This window comes from Vombatus ursinus, unplaced genomic scaffold (assembly GCF_900497805.2).
Source record: "Vombatus ursinus unplaced genomic scaffold, bare-nosed wombat genome assembly UNPS02009573.1, whole genome shotgun sequence".
Lineage (NCBI taxonomy): Eukaryota > Metazoa > Chordata > Mammalia > Diprotodontia > Vombatidae > Vombatus > Vombatus ursinus.
The window spans coordinates 26,532,600-26,546,357 of record NW_020949351.1 but is presented as its reverse complement, the minus strand read 5'-3'; the positions used below and the strand labels follow the sequence as shown (position 1 = coordinate 26,546,357).

Here is a 13,758-nt window from a genome sequence, read left to right as displayed (position 1 = left end):
ATTATCTCTGGATCCAGTTTAGTTTATAAGAATTCATTAAATTTTTCAGAAAAAAAAAGATTGGCACAATATACTCAGCCAAATGTAGCCACCCCCACCACAAGAAAATCTATTAATATAATTTCTATCCTTCAAAAATCTGAAAAGTGCCTGAAATAATCCTTTCTTTTCAGCTGTTCTTGCTGAATAGCTGCTGTGTTGACTATTTCAAAATTCCTTATAACCTTATCATTTACATAGAATAGCAGGCATCAGTCTCATTCTATTACAGTGATTAAGAATAGAAACTAGAAAGATAAAAAGAGAACTACACAAAATCACTTGGATTGAGAGGGTGCTATTTCCACAACTTATAAAGAAAAGGGAACAGGTAAGAGGAAAGAGACAAAATAATAAATTATTTTTATAATGAAGGCAAGAAGAAGGGAGGTAGAAAGACAGTCCTATAACATAAAGGAAGAGGTAATAACTAGCCTTAGTTTCAAGAGAATGTTTAAAGGGAGGTGGGGGTGAAGAAGAAAAGACAAGGAAAAGGGGAAAAAACCAACACAACACCACTTAAGTCAGAAAAATAACAGGGAGTAAAGTCTAATTATGTAAAATGTCAGTAAATATTAAATTATTGGTAAGAAAACTCAAATCTAAATCAACTTTTATAAAACAAAAATAACTTCCAATGAATTCTCACTAAAGTCAGAACAATATGAACATCTCAGATGTTAGAGCAGGGCCCTACACAGACTGGCCTGTAAGTTCTATTTGGACACTGGCCTGGTTTGGAAGTAGCACAGATCGTCAGGTTCATAATCATAAAATTTCTTCTCATCAATGTTATAAGGTAATGCCTTTGAGGGAAAAGCTTGGGAAGCTCTTGTTGGCTTAGTAAGCATTTCCTTTTAGCAGCTACATTTGGTGATCAGTGCTTTCTCCTGATCCATTCATAAAGCTCCACTAATGGCATCACTATCACTCCCCTTTAGAATATTTGGAAACAGGGCCTACCTAACTGAAGTACAGCTCATTAATATAAGAAAGCAATTAAGCACTTGGCAGAGACAGAGTCCCTAATTCTTGGTGCTTGGTGACACCTTTACAGAAATGGCAGTGGTTAGGGTTATGAGGCTCTCATGGGGATGGCAACACAGTGTTCATATGTGTATGTTTCCTTTCTGTTTATAGGGACTCATACTAAAGGGCAGAAGATGGGTTCGGGCAGGGGGAACTAGTAGTGTTAACTTCCTTTCAGCTCGCATCATACAAATCTCTCTGTCTGTAATTTGACTGAAGCAGGTAGGGCAAGGAAGGGAAGAAAGGAGAAGGAATTCTGCGGGCGGGTACACACATTCATAATTCAGGGAGCAGGATTAATTAAAGCTATCCCAAGAAGCAGCACAATGCTGCAATGTCGCACCTCAAATACTGGTCAAATCATCTTTCCTGACACTATGGAAAGAAGTTAGTGCAGAAACACAGACTCCCAGAGTTGGAAGGCACCTTGGAGCTTATCCACTCCAACTGTACCTGAAAAAGAATTCCATCTACCACATCCTCCATGTTATTACCCAGCTGACTCCTGAAGATCTCTAGTGAAGGGAACTCAGTAATTTCTGAAATAGCCAATTCAATTTTTTGGAAAGTTCTTTTGTCAGGAAGTTTTCACCATATCAAGTCCAAATCTCTGTCTCTGCAACTTTTACTCATTACTTTCAGTTGGCTTCTGGGCCAAGGCTAACAAGTCTAATCCCTTTTCTATATAATAGGAGTCTAGAGTGAACATTTCACTTGGATTTCCCCAAGTCTTCACAAACATACATTAACATTCTGTTATGCCTTGCTGGAAACAATGAGAACACTTTATAAGGTGTCTGGTTTTCATCTAAGCTACCCAATGTCTAACCTATCTTTGATTTGCTTATGGAGAGTGAAGGTTATTTGGGGTAATGTTACTTTGGATAAGCTCTATGACCACGTGTTGGTGGTGGATTACTATCCTAGCTTGACACCCTCCATGCAAAGATCAAAGGAAAGATTTTTTTTCTTTTTTTGGTGTCAGGAAGATACCAGGTATGACATAACCATTCAGCTTTGCTCTTCTTAGTTTTGCAGTTTACATTGTGTAGAACCGCTATGCTATGAGTGTGCTCTGTGACTCTGAATACACAAATATTGTTTGAATCATGTTTCAAAAGGGATTTTTGAGTCTGAACTACAGACTTTTTCATTGTTATAATTCTGTGATCATGAGGTAGTGATTGTTTAGTGGTTGAATACTAATGGTAAATAAACTGGTATGATTTCTTAATGGGTTAGTGGATTACGGTTCAGTCCTCAATTATTTAAGTTTGAAGTCAGACAGCCCAAGTCAAAACCTCTGGTCAACAAAGAAAAAGTAGCAAGTTCCTTAACTTCATATGCAAATATACTTTAGAATTCTTTAAACATAATCATTTTGATAACAAACTGAATTAACTTTAGGACAATTTTTGATTTTGAAAAATGATTTTTGACAATATGATAGGTCCAGAACTACTAATGTACCTGAAAGAAGAATGTTCCCCGTGGACTGGCAATGTGACAGGAGAAGCGGGTGACTGGATATAGAGAGACTGTCCAGAATTCTGAGTCCTTTTTCTGATTAGCTTCCCGGTGTTAGAATCATAAATTCGAACTTCTGGACCAGGTTGACACTTTGGATGGATAGGTGTTGGATGAAACAAGGCTGTTGGAAAAGCACTCTGTACATCAGGAAATGTTGCTGGACTATTTTCCCTGTTGGATAAAGATTAAACAGTTTTAAGTTAGAAAATATTTTTAACATTAGTATTCAATGGAAAACAAGAATCATGATTTTCTATTAAGAACAGGCTCCTCATGTCAATTCCAGAAAAAAAAAATGTTGTAGGAACCAATAGTTAATTGATTAATTATTAGCAAATTGTTCAGGTTAGGCATATTCAACTACGTTCTGAAGATACTATAAAGTTGTATAATAATTTGGGGTCCATGAAATCTTCAAAGATGTAAGGAAATAATCAATTGTCATATTATGAAAAATAGTTATGCATCAGTGACCATTATTACTAGGAACAGATGTGTTATACTGCCCCCATTAGGACTCTGGATGCCAAAAAGTACTGGGAACCATTATAGGGTACATATCCCACAGATTTCCTGTAATAAATTTTTTCTGTTTATCTAGCTATGACATTCAGCCTTATGGTTAGAAAGTTTTTCAACACTCTTCCAAGCCAAGCAGGGCTAAACAAAACATGGTGCTTTTGATTTCTCTATAATAAATATACTGAAGGTAGACTCTTGATAGAAAAACAATTAATTTTGTTTTGACAGACACTCTTTAGCATTTAATACATGCTTCCAACTCCATTTTCAAAAGAATTTATAATATTTTTATGAAAGAACTGCTAAGGATATGTAAGGTAGAAAATGATACCCAAATTTCATTCACAAATAAAAAAACTATGCTATAGCTTTTACATTAGAGTATCAATATGATTTCATTCTAAGTAAGATGCTATGTTCCAGTTTCTAGCCTAGAAGAGGGAGATCATCTAGATTCTGGAGACCTCAACTGCCTCTATTATTTTTATACCAGCTAATATGTAAATAAAAATTCATCTTTTAGCTCAGACATAAGGAAATTCCCTCTCCCAATGAAGATCAACGGCTACAAAATTTAGTTGGTTTTTACATTCATTTTTAAATTTTCTGTTTCAAGTTCTCTCCCTTCCTCACAACCCACTTAAGACAAGCAATGATACCCATTATACATGTGAAATAATGCAAAACATGTTTTTGTATTAGCCATGTGCAATTTAGTTTAAAAAGTTATCTGGGACACTGAGAGGTCAAATGATTTGAACAAGATACACAGCCAGCGTATATCAGAGATAAAACTTGAACCAAGTCTCCTTAACTCAGAGATTGGCTCTCCATTTACTATGTGATGCTGCTGTCTCTGATTAATCCTAATTAGCCACTTCAACAGAAAAGAGCAATGATGAGGATAATGCAAAATGTCAGGTGAAACAAATATATTAGGCTTTGACCAAATAAAACTAGAATGGTGAAGTTATGAAAAAAAATCAAGGCACATTCTGAAAACAGGAAGGGACACAATTGCAAAAACGAAATTTCCTCTAGATTGATTTAGTTACATTAAGAGGAAACAAAGCTCAGACTAGAATGGGGTGACATGATGAAGCAGGATTAACAAAGGATTTAAAATGAGAAAAGGGGGTTAGGTGATGATAAATTACTAAATGTTACAATGTAAAACCGACTAATTAATGGGTTATTTCCACCACCATCTCTGAAGCTTTCAACCTTTGTTTATTCAAAGGAAAGAACCTGAAGTTTTGTTCTGAACTTGAAAAATTAATGTGTCCCTAGATTTATTCTTTTGGCTAAGTAATAATAAATCAGTTGTGGAAGCAGGAGGGGTAAGGCGATATCCTGAGCTTCTTTTAACATACCACACTGCCTTTCAAGAATAATGAACTAAGTTAAGCAAACTAAAAAGCCATAGGATTTCAGAGATGGAAGAGAACTAAATCATCTAGACTGACTTGTTTTTTTACCTACATATGAACTAATTCAAGAGGAAAACTGGAAAAGTTAAGCATTTTTACCTTTGTGTTTTGATGTAATCCTCCTTTAGAGGGAAGAGTTGTTCCTCTACTTTGTCCCACCTTTCCAAGCAGCTCCATAACCAATCAGGGTTTACAACATGGAGATGTTTACACTCTTGAGCTTGTCTTACTTTCTCTGTGCCTAGTGTTAAAATAATCACTCTAAAAATTAACGTTTAAGTAGTGATCTATTTAAAACAACCCCATGACTGCCCCCCCCAAAATAAAACATTAAAAAAAGAGTTACCAAATTGCTTTTTGGCACAATTGTGTTTTTTTAGTCTCTTATTTGTCTCATCATCCCAGCCATCTTCCTGCTATCTTCCCTGCTACTACTGCACCCTCCAGAGACCATGTCATGGAATAACTAAGTCATTCATCTTTGAAATTCACCCACTGGGTCCCTGGTGTCATGACTGGTAAGAGCCACACCTGAACATGCTTCACCATCTTCTTTGCAAGTACCACCCCCAAGTTCCCAAATCTTGTAAAAGGCTGTAAAAGTCATGCTGCAGAGTTTGCATCTTATCCAAGAAGAAATAGGGAGTCATTCAAGGTTTCTGAGCAGGAGAGGGCCATAATCAGTTATGTATTCTGGAGGAAGATTATTTCAGCAGCTGTGCAGAGGATTTATTAGAAAAAAAGAGAACAGAATCTGGGAGAATAATCAGGAGGTCATCATAATAATCTAGTGAAGTGATGAAGGTCTATAACAGAGTGATGGGCTTGTAGGTGGAAATATGTGATGGAAGTGAGATATTGTAGAGGAAGAATCAACAGAACTAGAGAACTATTTGGATGTGGGTGTAGAGAATCAAAATATAACTCTGAGGTCACGAACCTGGTGGGCACCTAGATGGTACAATGGGCTTGGAGTCAGGAAGACCTGAGTTCAAATATGACCTCATGTACTTATCTGTGTAACCCTGGGCAAGTCACTTAATCCTGTTTGTCTCAGTTTCCTCATCTATACAATGAGCTGCAAAAGGTAATAGTCAACCACTCCAGTATCTTTGCCAAGAAAACCCCAAATGGGGTCACAAAGAGTTGGACACGACTAAAACAACTGAACAACAACACAAACCTGAGTGTCTATAAGGATAAGCAGCTAGGTGGTATAGTGGATAGAGCTTTGGACCTGGAACTAGGAAGATCTGAGTTCAAATCCAGTCTCTGACATAACTAGCTATGTGACCCTTGGCAAATCACTTAACCTTGGCTTGTTTCTGTAAAATGAGGATAACAACAGCACCTACCTCCAAGGGCTGTTTGAGGATCAAATGAGATAACATTTGTAGAATGCTTTGCAAACCCTAAAAGTGCTATATAAATGCTAGATGATGATATCATCGTCATCAACATCATCATCGTGGAGCCTTCAATAGACACAAGAAAGTTTGGAGGAGGTGCATTTAGGGGGGCAAATAATTAAGGTTCTATTTTAAACATATTAGATTAAACGTGAAGATGGCCTACAAGCAACTGACAAGGTAAAAATGGAATTCAGGAAAGAGATTAGGACTAGATACAAAGATCTGAAATTCACCGGAGTACAGAAGAGAATTTAACCCACGGGAGGAGATGAGATCACCTAAAGAGACCAAGGAGTGGTCAGGCAGAAGGTGAAGAATCAAGACAAAGCAATACTCCGGAAGCCAAAGGAAAAGAGTATCTAGGAAGAGAGAATGAATATCAGTTTCAAAAGTTGCAGAGAAATCAAGAAGGATGAGGGCTGAGAGAAAGTCCTTACATTCCATAGTTAGGAAATGACTTGAGGGACAGTTGCATAAGTAGTAGGGTCAGAAGGCAGACTACAAGAAGTTGAGACATGAGTGGGAGGCTTTGACAGGAGTGAGAAATTGAAATATAAATGGGAGACATGAGTATAAATGGTGTTGTAGGAATTTATAAAAGAGAAAATATACAAGATGCTAGCTAGAGGGTATAACAAGGTAAAGGGAAAGAATTTAAAGAATGGGAGGTACAGGGAAAAGATGCATGATGGTAAGCAGCAGGGAAGGAGGCAACAGATAAGAAACAAATGAGGATGGGGTTGGGGTGGGGAGGAACTGAAGGGGCAGGCTCTCGGAGGAAGCAGTAAGGGATGGGATCAGGGTACAAAGAGAGGGGGTTAGACTTGGCTAGGAGGGCCTTCTCTTCTTCCTCAGAAACCATGACACAGAATGAGAGGATAAAGGACAACAAAGAGGAGTTTTAGAGAAATGAAAAAGGAGAGAAGAAAGAGCTCGTGATGCATGATCTCAGTTTTCTGAGTCAAATAGGAAAATTCCTTTGCCAAGAGGAAGGGGAAGACTGGAAGAGAACAGAAAAGGTTTGGAATAGCCACTGCCAGAAAAGAAAAAAATAAAGGAAAGCCTGTTTGGGAAACAGAGAAGTACGTAACTGCAAGTTATAATTACAAACAACTAACAGCATTTTAGAGTAAGAAGGCACAGCTCAAAGGCCATTTACTCTGACCCTTCCTTTCTCTTAGGTCTCAGTCAGCAGGTTGAAAGACTTCTTTCAGCAGCATTCAAAAGCATGGGACAAGGAGTGAAGTAGGAAGATGGAGTAGGTAATCTAGTGTTAGAGTAGGTAATCTAGTGTTACGGTTTGGTGAACTATGAATAGTGACCAGATAAGGGGGTAAAGATTCAAAAGAAAGAGGACAGTGTATAGTTTAAAGGTTTAAATTGAGGGAAGAAAAATGAACAAAGGCAAAGGTACTGATGGGCCAAAAAAGAGAGATGGATTAGCTAGAGGTCACAGTGAGGACAAAGAATAGGTTTAAGAAGAGTGTGCAAGTAACCGAGGGATGAAAAGATAAAAGGAATTTTAGAATTTGGAACCATTAATGTAGTAGGTATAAGTAATGGTAAAATCTAAACTATGACTACCTCTATGGATGGCTGAGAGGGAACAAAGATGTTAGCACATCACATTAAGGTTTGCAAAGCGTTATCTCATTTATATTTAACAATCTTGTGAGATAGGCACATAAGTATAACAATCTCTATAGATAAACAAACATAAGCTAGGAGAGGTTAATTAACTTACCCATGGTTATACAGCTACTAAATGTTAAGAGTAAGGATTTGAATCTGACTCCAGTCAGGTCTTCTTGACTCCAGACCTAGGGCTTTCTCTTATACCATGCTGCCTATCACATGGAGGGCAAGGAAATTTAGGACACTGAGCCTTAAAGAGACCAGAAGAGTTGAAGCAGTTCATGTACTACTGCTACTGCTTTATGCCACGTGCATTTCCACTCTGACCACATCCCCTCACAAATCTGCAGCACCAACAATGGTACTTAGAAAGTTCTTAGGGGACTGAAAAAGAGGCTTTGACGGGGAGCTGTTTAGCTGATTGTTCCACTGGCAATCAAGGGATTATATCTTCCTTGTGGTGGCTCAAGGGATATTAATGAAGTTTTTCCAAATTTCCACATTACTGACAAGGGAAGCACCATCCTTCCTATCATCCAGGCTCGCAACCTAGGGGTTACCCTTGATTCCTCTCTTGCCCTCACTCCACCTAGTCAAACTGTTAAGTCTTGTCACTTCTACCTTTACAACATTTCTCATTTGTCCCTTCCCTCCACTCACTTGGATGTCATCCAGACTTCTAATTACCTTATGCCTAGTGCTAGACCAGGGGTGGGTAACCTAGGCCACATGTGGCCTTGCAAGTCCTTGGGTACTGCCTTTTGACTGGGTTCAAGTTTTACAGAACAAATCCTTTTATTAAGGGATTTGTTCTGTGAAGTTTGGATTCAGTCAAAGTGCCACATTTGAGGACCTAGAGGGCCACATGTGGCCTCAAGGCTGCAGGCTCCCCACCCCTACTCTAGACTATTACAACAGACTTCTGCATCAAGTCTCTCATCATTCTAATCTTTCCTCCACTTAACTGCCAAAATAATATTCCTAAAGCATAGGTCCAACCATATCACTTTCTACTCAAATTCCAAGGGCTCCCTATTATTTCCTCTAGGATCAAATATAAAATCCTTGTTTGACTTTTAAAGCTCTTTATAACCTGGCCTCTTCCTATCTCTCCAGCCTTCGTATACTTTACTCCCCTCTGTCTACTCTTTAATCTAGCAACACTGGTATCCTGGCTGTTCCTTCAAAATGACATTCTCCCAACTACATGATTTTTCAATGGCTGACCCCTAAAACCGAAATGCTCTTCTGCTTCACCTCTGCCTCTGGCTTCCTTCAAGATTCAAGATTAAATCCCACTTGCTACAAGAAGTCTTTCCTCATTCTACCTTCTCTGGTTCAACCCCCTGCACATTACTAATGCCTTCTCTCTAGGATTACCTTCCATTTACACTGAATAAACCTTGTACATACACAGTTGTTTGTATATCATTTCCCCTTAAGAATGTGAGCTCCTTGAGGACAGGGAGCACATTTTTGCTTTTCTTTGTGTCCCCAGCATTTGGGACAATTCCTGCCACATAATAAGGGCTTTGTGATTGATTATGTCCCAAACAGCCTAGTAGCAGAGAACATATAGAACTGTTCAAGAACTTCCACACTATCACATAAGAAGTTTGGTGACCCTTATTTCAGTCATGATGTCAGGAGGCAAGTTCAATTCTGTGGACTAGATGCCTGCAAGAACCCAGAGAAAAACCACTTGGGTTATCATTATCATCATCACTATTATTAGCTAGCATTGGTAACAACAGCTAGCATTTATATTGTGTTTTAAGGTTTGCAAAGCACTTCACAAATATAATTTCATTCGATTCTCACAACACTAGCAGGTAAGTGCTTCATTCACTACACTCAAACAATGATTTTAACTCTAGGTTCTTTTCAAAATTTAACCCTATGCTGGGATGCCACCAAGCCACCCCCGCCCCATCGATGCCAAGGTGCAGCACCCTAGAAGATTCCTGAAAGAAGAATGTCTTCCCCTCTACAAATAGCAGGGAGATTTGTAAAGCTTTTGGTAGTACTAGTTCTTCGACTGACAGGAGGTGATCTGTTAAGTTTAGAGGAAGGTCCTCCTATGACAGTTTAGTACAGTCTATATACTCCTCGGAATAATCTTTTTAAATACATAAAATACAGGATTTTAAAGAAAATCAATTATATTGAAACAAAGTTATAATTTTTCGCCCATCAAAGTTCACAAGTTTCATGAAATCTATTCAGACTCCCAACAGGAAGGGTTAAGAGTTTAAGAGTCAGACAATACAGAAATCTTGAGGGACATAAGTTGAATAAGTTTTCTTTACCTACATCAGCTCCTAACACCTAGTACTATATCCTTGCAGCCTCAAACACTGACCATTCCCCCTGCCAAGGTTTCTCTCAGACATTGTTAGTCCATTTCTGGTTTTGAGGTTTTGTTTTGTTTTGTTTTGTTTTTTCAAGTTCTTTTAACACTGCCCTGTACCTCTGGCTTCTTCTAGCTCACTCATTGGTTCTCCTGATTCTTGATATTGGCTTGTCATACGTAAATTGCCACCTGTGCTGGGACTCCTGTTACTCTACTCCCTTGTCCCCATGCAAGCGAAAGTTTAATCAGCATATGCCATGTCCAGTGACAGTCCCTGTCAGACAACCAGACTGGGCTTCAGCCAGGAGCAATGCTGAACAGATCAGTACAAATAGGATTTTAATAGAGAAGTATATAAGAATATATAAGGAGGAAAATTAAAGATTAGGCACAGTATTGCTTCAAAATAGTGAGAAACAATTAAGAGGGAAAATAAACCTGTAGAAAATTTTGTGAAGCCCAGTCATATTATTCTAAGACTATTTGTAAACAAAAGCAGAACAAATGGAACAGACATGGAAGCATTTTTATAATTTTCTATCATTGGATATTAACAACAGAATGACCACATTTGGACTCTTTCACTGCTATGTTATACAGATGATACTCAAGATGCAGCAGAAAAGAATGTCTGGCTCTGACCAAGTACAAACAGAAGACATCTTTATTTGGATCTGATACATTTTAAAGCTTCTCAATCTCATAATTTCTAAAAAGAAGATTAAAAAAGAATAGAAAAAATATCACAAAGCAATGCTTTAAAAAAAAAAAAAAGTAACGAAGACTACAATGGCATTTTCCCCCCGGACTCAACAGAAGATTTCAAAGCCAAATACTTAAGCAACTGGGCATCAGGAAGAGTATACTAGGAGTTGATTAGATGAGCAGCAACAAGCTCGTGAACTGGGTGATATAATCAAATGGCACGAACTTCAAAGAAAATGAGTTTGTTGAGCGATAGTGGGAAAGAATGAGTTTAAAAGTAGAGAAAACGGAGTATATTTATTTCTTGAGCAATAGTAGCAAAGATGTGGTATCTTTGGGGGAAAACGGGAGTGATAATAAGGCAAAGGGATTTTTGCCTAAACAAGAAAGTCAAGAATGACAGGGATTAATAGAAGGAAGTTGGGTAGGGGGGCTACCAAGGAAGCAGAAGCTTGTAGAATAAATCAGCCCCAAGGTTCTAAATAAACAGTGGTGTTAATTAGGCTGTCACAGATCCCACTGTCATAGTGAATACTATTAGCTGGATTTAAACAGGGAAGATTTGCAGGTTATGGAGATTCAGAGGCTTGGGGTTAGGAGAGGAGGAGAGTACCCTAAAACAGATAAAAGACACAAGTAGTGATCAGAAAAAAAAAATACATTCTCACAAAATGCTCAATTGCAAGAGTATTCAACATAAGCAATTTTAACTTTTGACGAATCTAGTATATTCGATACATAAAAGTATACATTGCACATTTTCCTGTAGTCTTATCAGAAGAGCAATTTTTCCTTCTCTCTAAAGCTAACCCTTCTTACCCATGCTTTTTATCTTTTCCCAATCACTTCTTCATTCATAATCTTCATTCCCTACCTCTTCCACTAGATTCTTTGCTTCTGATATGGGTCTTTCTATCCTAGGTTGACCTTGCTGCTAACTCTAGTCACCGTCCTATTTTTCTTTTGCTGCTAGTTATTAAAGTGTTCCTAGTATTCTGACAGGATAGTCTCAAAAGTTACCAGCAACTTGACTGTCACAAATAATGGCTTTTTTTTTTTAACTCACTCCACTTTGCATTTGCTCCTCTGCCTGATTTCAACTCTACAGAATAACATGTCTCTCTCAAGATAATTATATCACTTCTAAACTCACCAACCTGTAGCTAACTCAAGCTTTGACTGATACCTCCTGCCTCAGAGTGCTGCAGGACAGAGTAGAGCACCCAATGCTTTCCTATACAGAGGAATGCCTCCCAATGCCTTCCTATATAGAGGGCAGGCAGAAACTGAAATGTCAGCTTATGCTATGCAGGTCTGTCTGGTTTCAGTTCCATGGAACAAGATGTCCCAGGGTACTCAATGGTATATCCCTTCCCCACTTTCCTGTTTCCTTTTGTGTAGTTGTCTCCTCCCTCGACTGTAAACTCCTTCAGGGCAGGGACTGCCTTTCTTTTTATTAATTGTATCACCAATGCTTAGTACATCTCAAAGAAAAAATTCCAAGGATTTTGTGACTGACTAGATTAAGGATGGAAAAATTCTGACATTGAGGATTTGTGATTTCGAAGATGGTTTTGACAACTAACTGACATAGAGAGTTGGGAGGGGAAGAATAAATCTGGTATTGCACATATTAAGGGTGATCACACATCACCCAAGTAAAATTATTAAGGAAGCACTTAATAAAAGCTCATTGGATTGGATTTTTGGTCCTATTCTTCCTTGATTTCTTTGCTGCACTAGATAATCTAGAAATTCTTCCCTTGATTTTTCTGCTATTACTAAATCATAAATTTTCTACTTCTAACACAAAAGTTCTTATCATTTTTCGTGCCATGGAACACTTTGGCAGGCTAATAAGCCTATGGACCTCTTCATAGGACAATATTTTTAAATGTATAAAATAAAACAGAATTATAAAAGAAGCCAATTGTATTCAAATAGTTATTAAGATATAAAGGAAGGGAAGAAGGGAGGAGAGAGGGAAGGGGGAAAGAAGAAGGGAGACAGGAAGGGAAGAAGGAAAGAAGGAAGGACCTTCCTATTGTTAACTTCAATCCAGTTTCTGTCACACGTTTTATTGCAAAAGCTCAATTCTAGGTTCTCTTGCATCCAACCCATTCTATGTATTGTTCTCAGATTAACCTCCCTTTAAAATCATTTTTTATACCATTAATATGCTCAAAAGCCCTCAATGGTACCCTATTTTTCTGACTGCCACTCTTTCAATTTTGTTCCACCTAAACTTCTTATTATTTAACCAACATATATACTCTAGTTCCAGTCAGGCCAGCTTCCTCATTGCACCATGAACCCAATGGTCATAGTATAGAATAAAAGCCGGAATGGGTAAAGGATAAAAAAAAAGAGGACCCACGACCAGAGGAACTAAGACAGAGCTGAGGAACAATGTCCTTGTTCTTCCATTCGCAAAGCAGACAAGGTGACTAAAATCAGATCATAAATTCAACATGAAGGATCATGTCAGTGTTAAAAATTGGGCTCAAGCAGGACTGAAGCCATACAGAAAAGCAAAGCTTGATAGGTTAGGAAGATATCAGAAATCACGGCAGACATTAAGTACAGAATTCAGGGAAACAGTTTAGGCAACTGTGAGTCAGAAAACTGAGGCAGAAGACATTCGGAAACCTAGGAAAGGAGCCGAGTTGGTGCACAATCAACAAGCAGGATAATACTGACGCTAATGATCTCTTACTTGCCAAACCTTTTCTCAATCAACTCCTTCTGGACCACACTTCGGTCTCATCTGGATAACTTCTTTCTAGGTTTTCAAGTCACCATTCTTCTTCTGACTCTACTCCTACCTGTGTAACTCTAGTCTCCCTTGTTGGCTCACATCCAAGTCATGCCTATTAAGTATGAGTATCTCCAAAGATTCTATCCTGGCACCACTTCTTTTCTCCTTCGCCATCTGTATTATCTTGCTTGGTGATCTCATTAGCTGTCATGGGTTTAATCATCATTTCTATGCACAAGATTGTCAGATCTATATATCCTGCCCTAACCTCTCTCTTGCTTTCCAAGTCTGGCATTACTGTCTTCTGGAAATCTCAAACAATATGCTAAACGAGAATTCAATGTC

The 13,758-nt window shown here is 38.2% G+C and overlaps 1 protein-coding gene across 1 annotated transcript in view; it reads right to left on the bottom strand.

The window, feature by feature from the left end:
- Positions 1-13,758, bottom strand: part of CTDP1 (CTD phosphatase subunit 1) — a 160,218-nt gene that overhangs the window by 107,627 nt on the left and 38,833 nt on the right. The window contains exons 9-10 of the mRNA XM_027852376.1: positions 4,650-4,791; positions 2,539-2,769 (exon numbers count right to left, since the gene is read on the bottom strand). Coding sequence (XP_027708177.1) covers positions 2,539-2,769; positions 4,650-4,791 — 373 coding nt within the window. The remainder of the gene's footprint in view (positions 1-2,538; positions 2,770-4,649; positions 4,792-13,758) is intronic.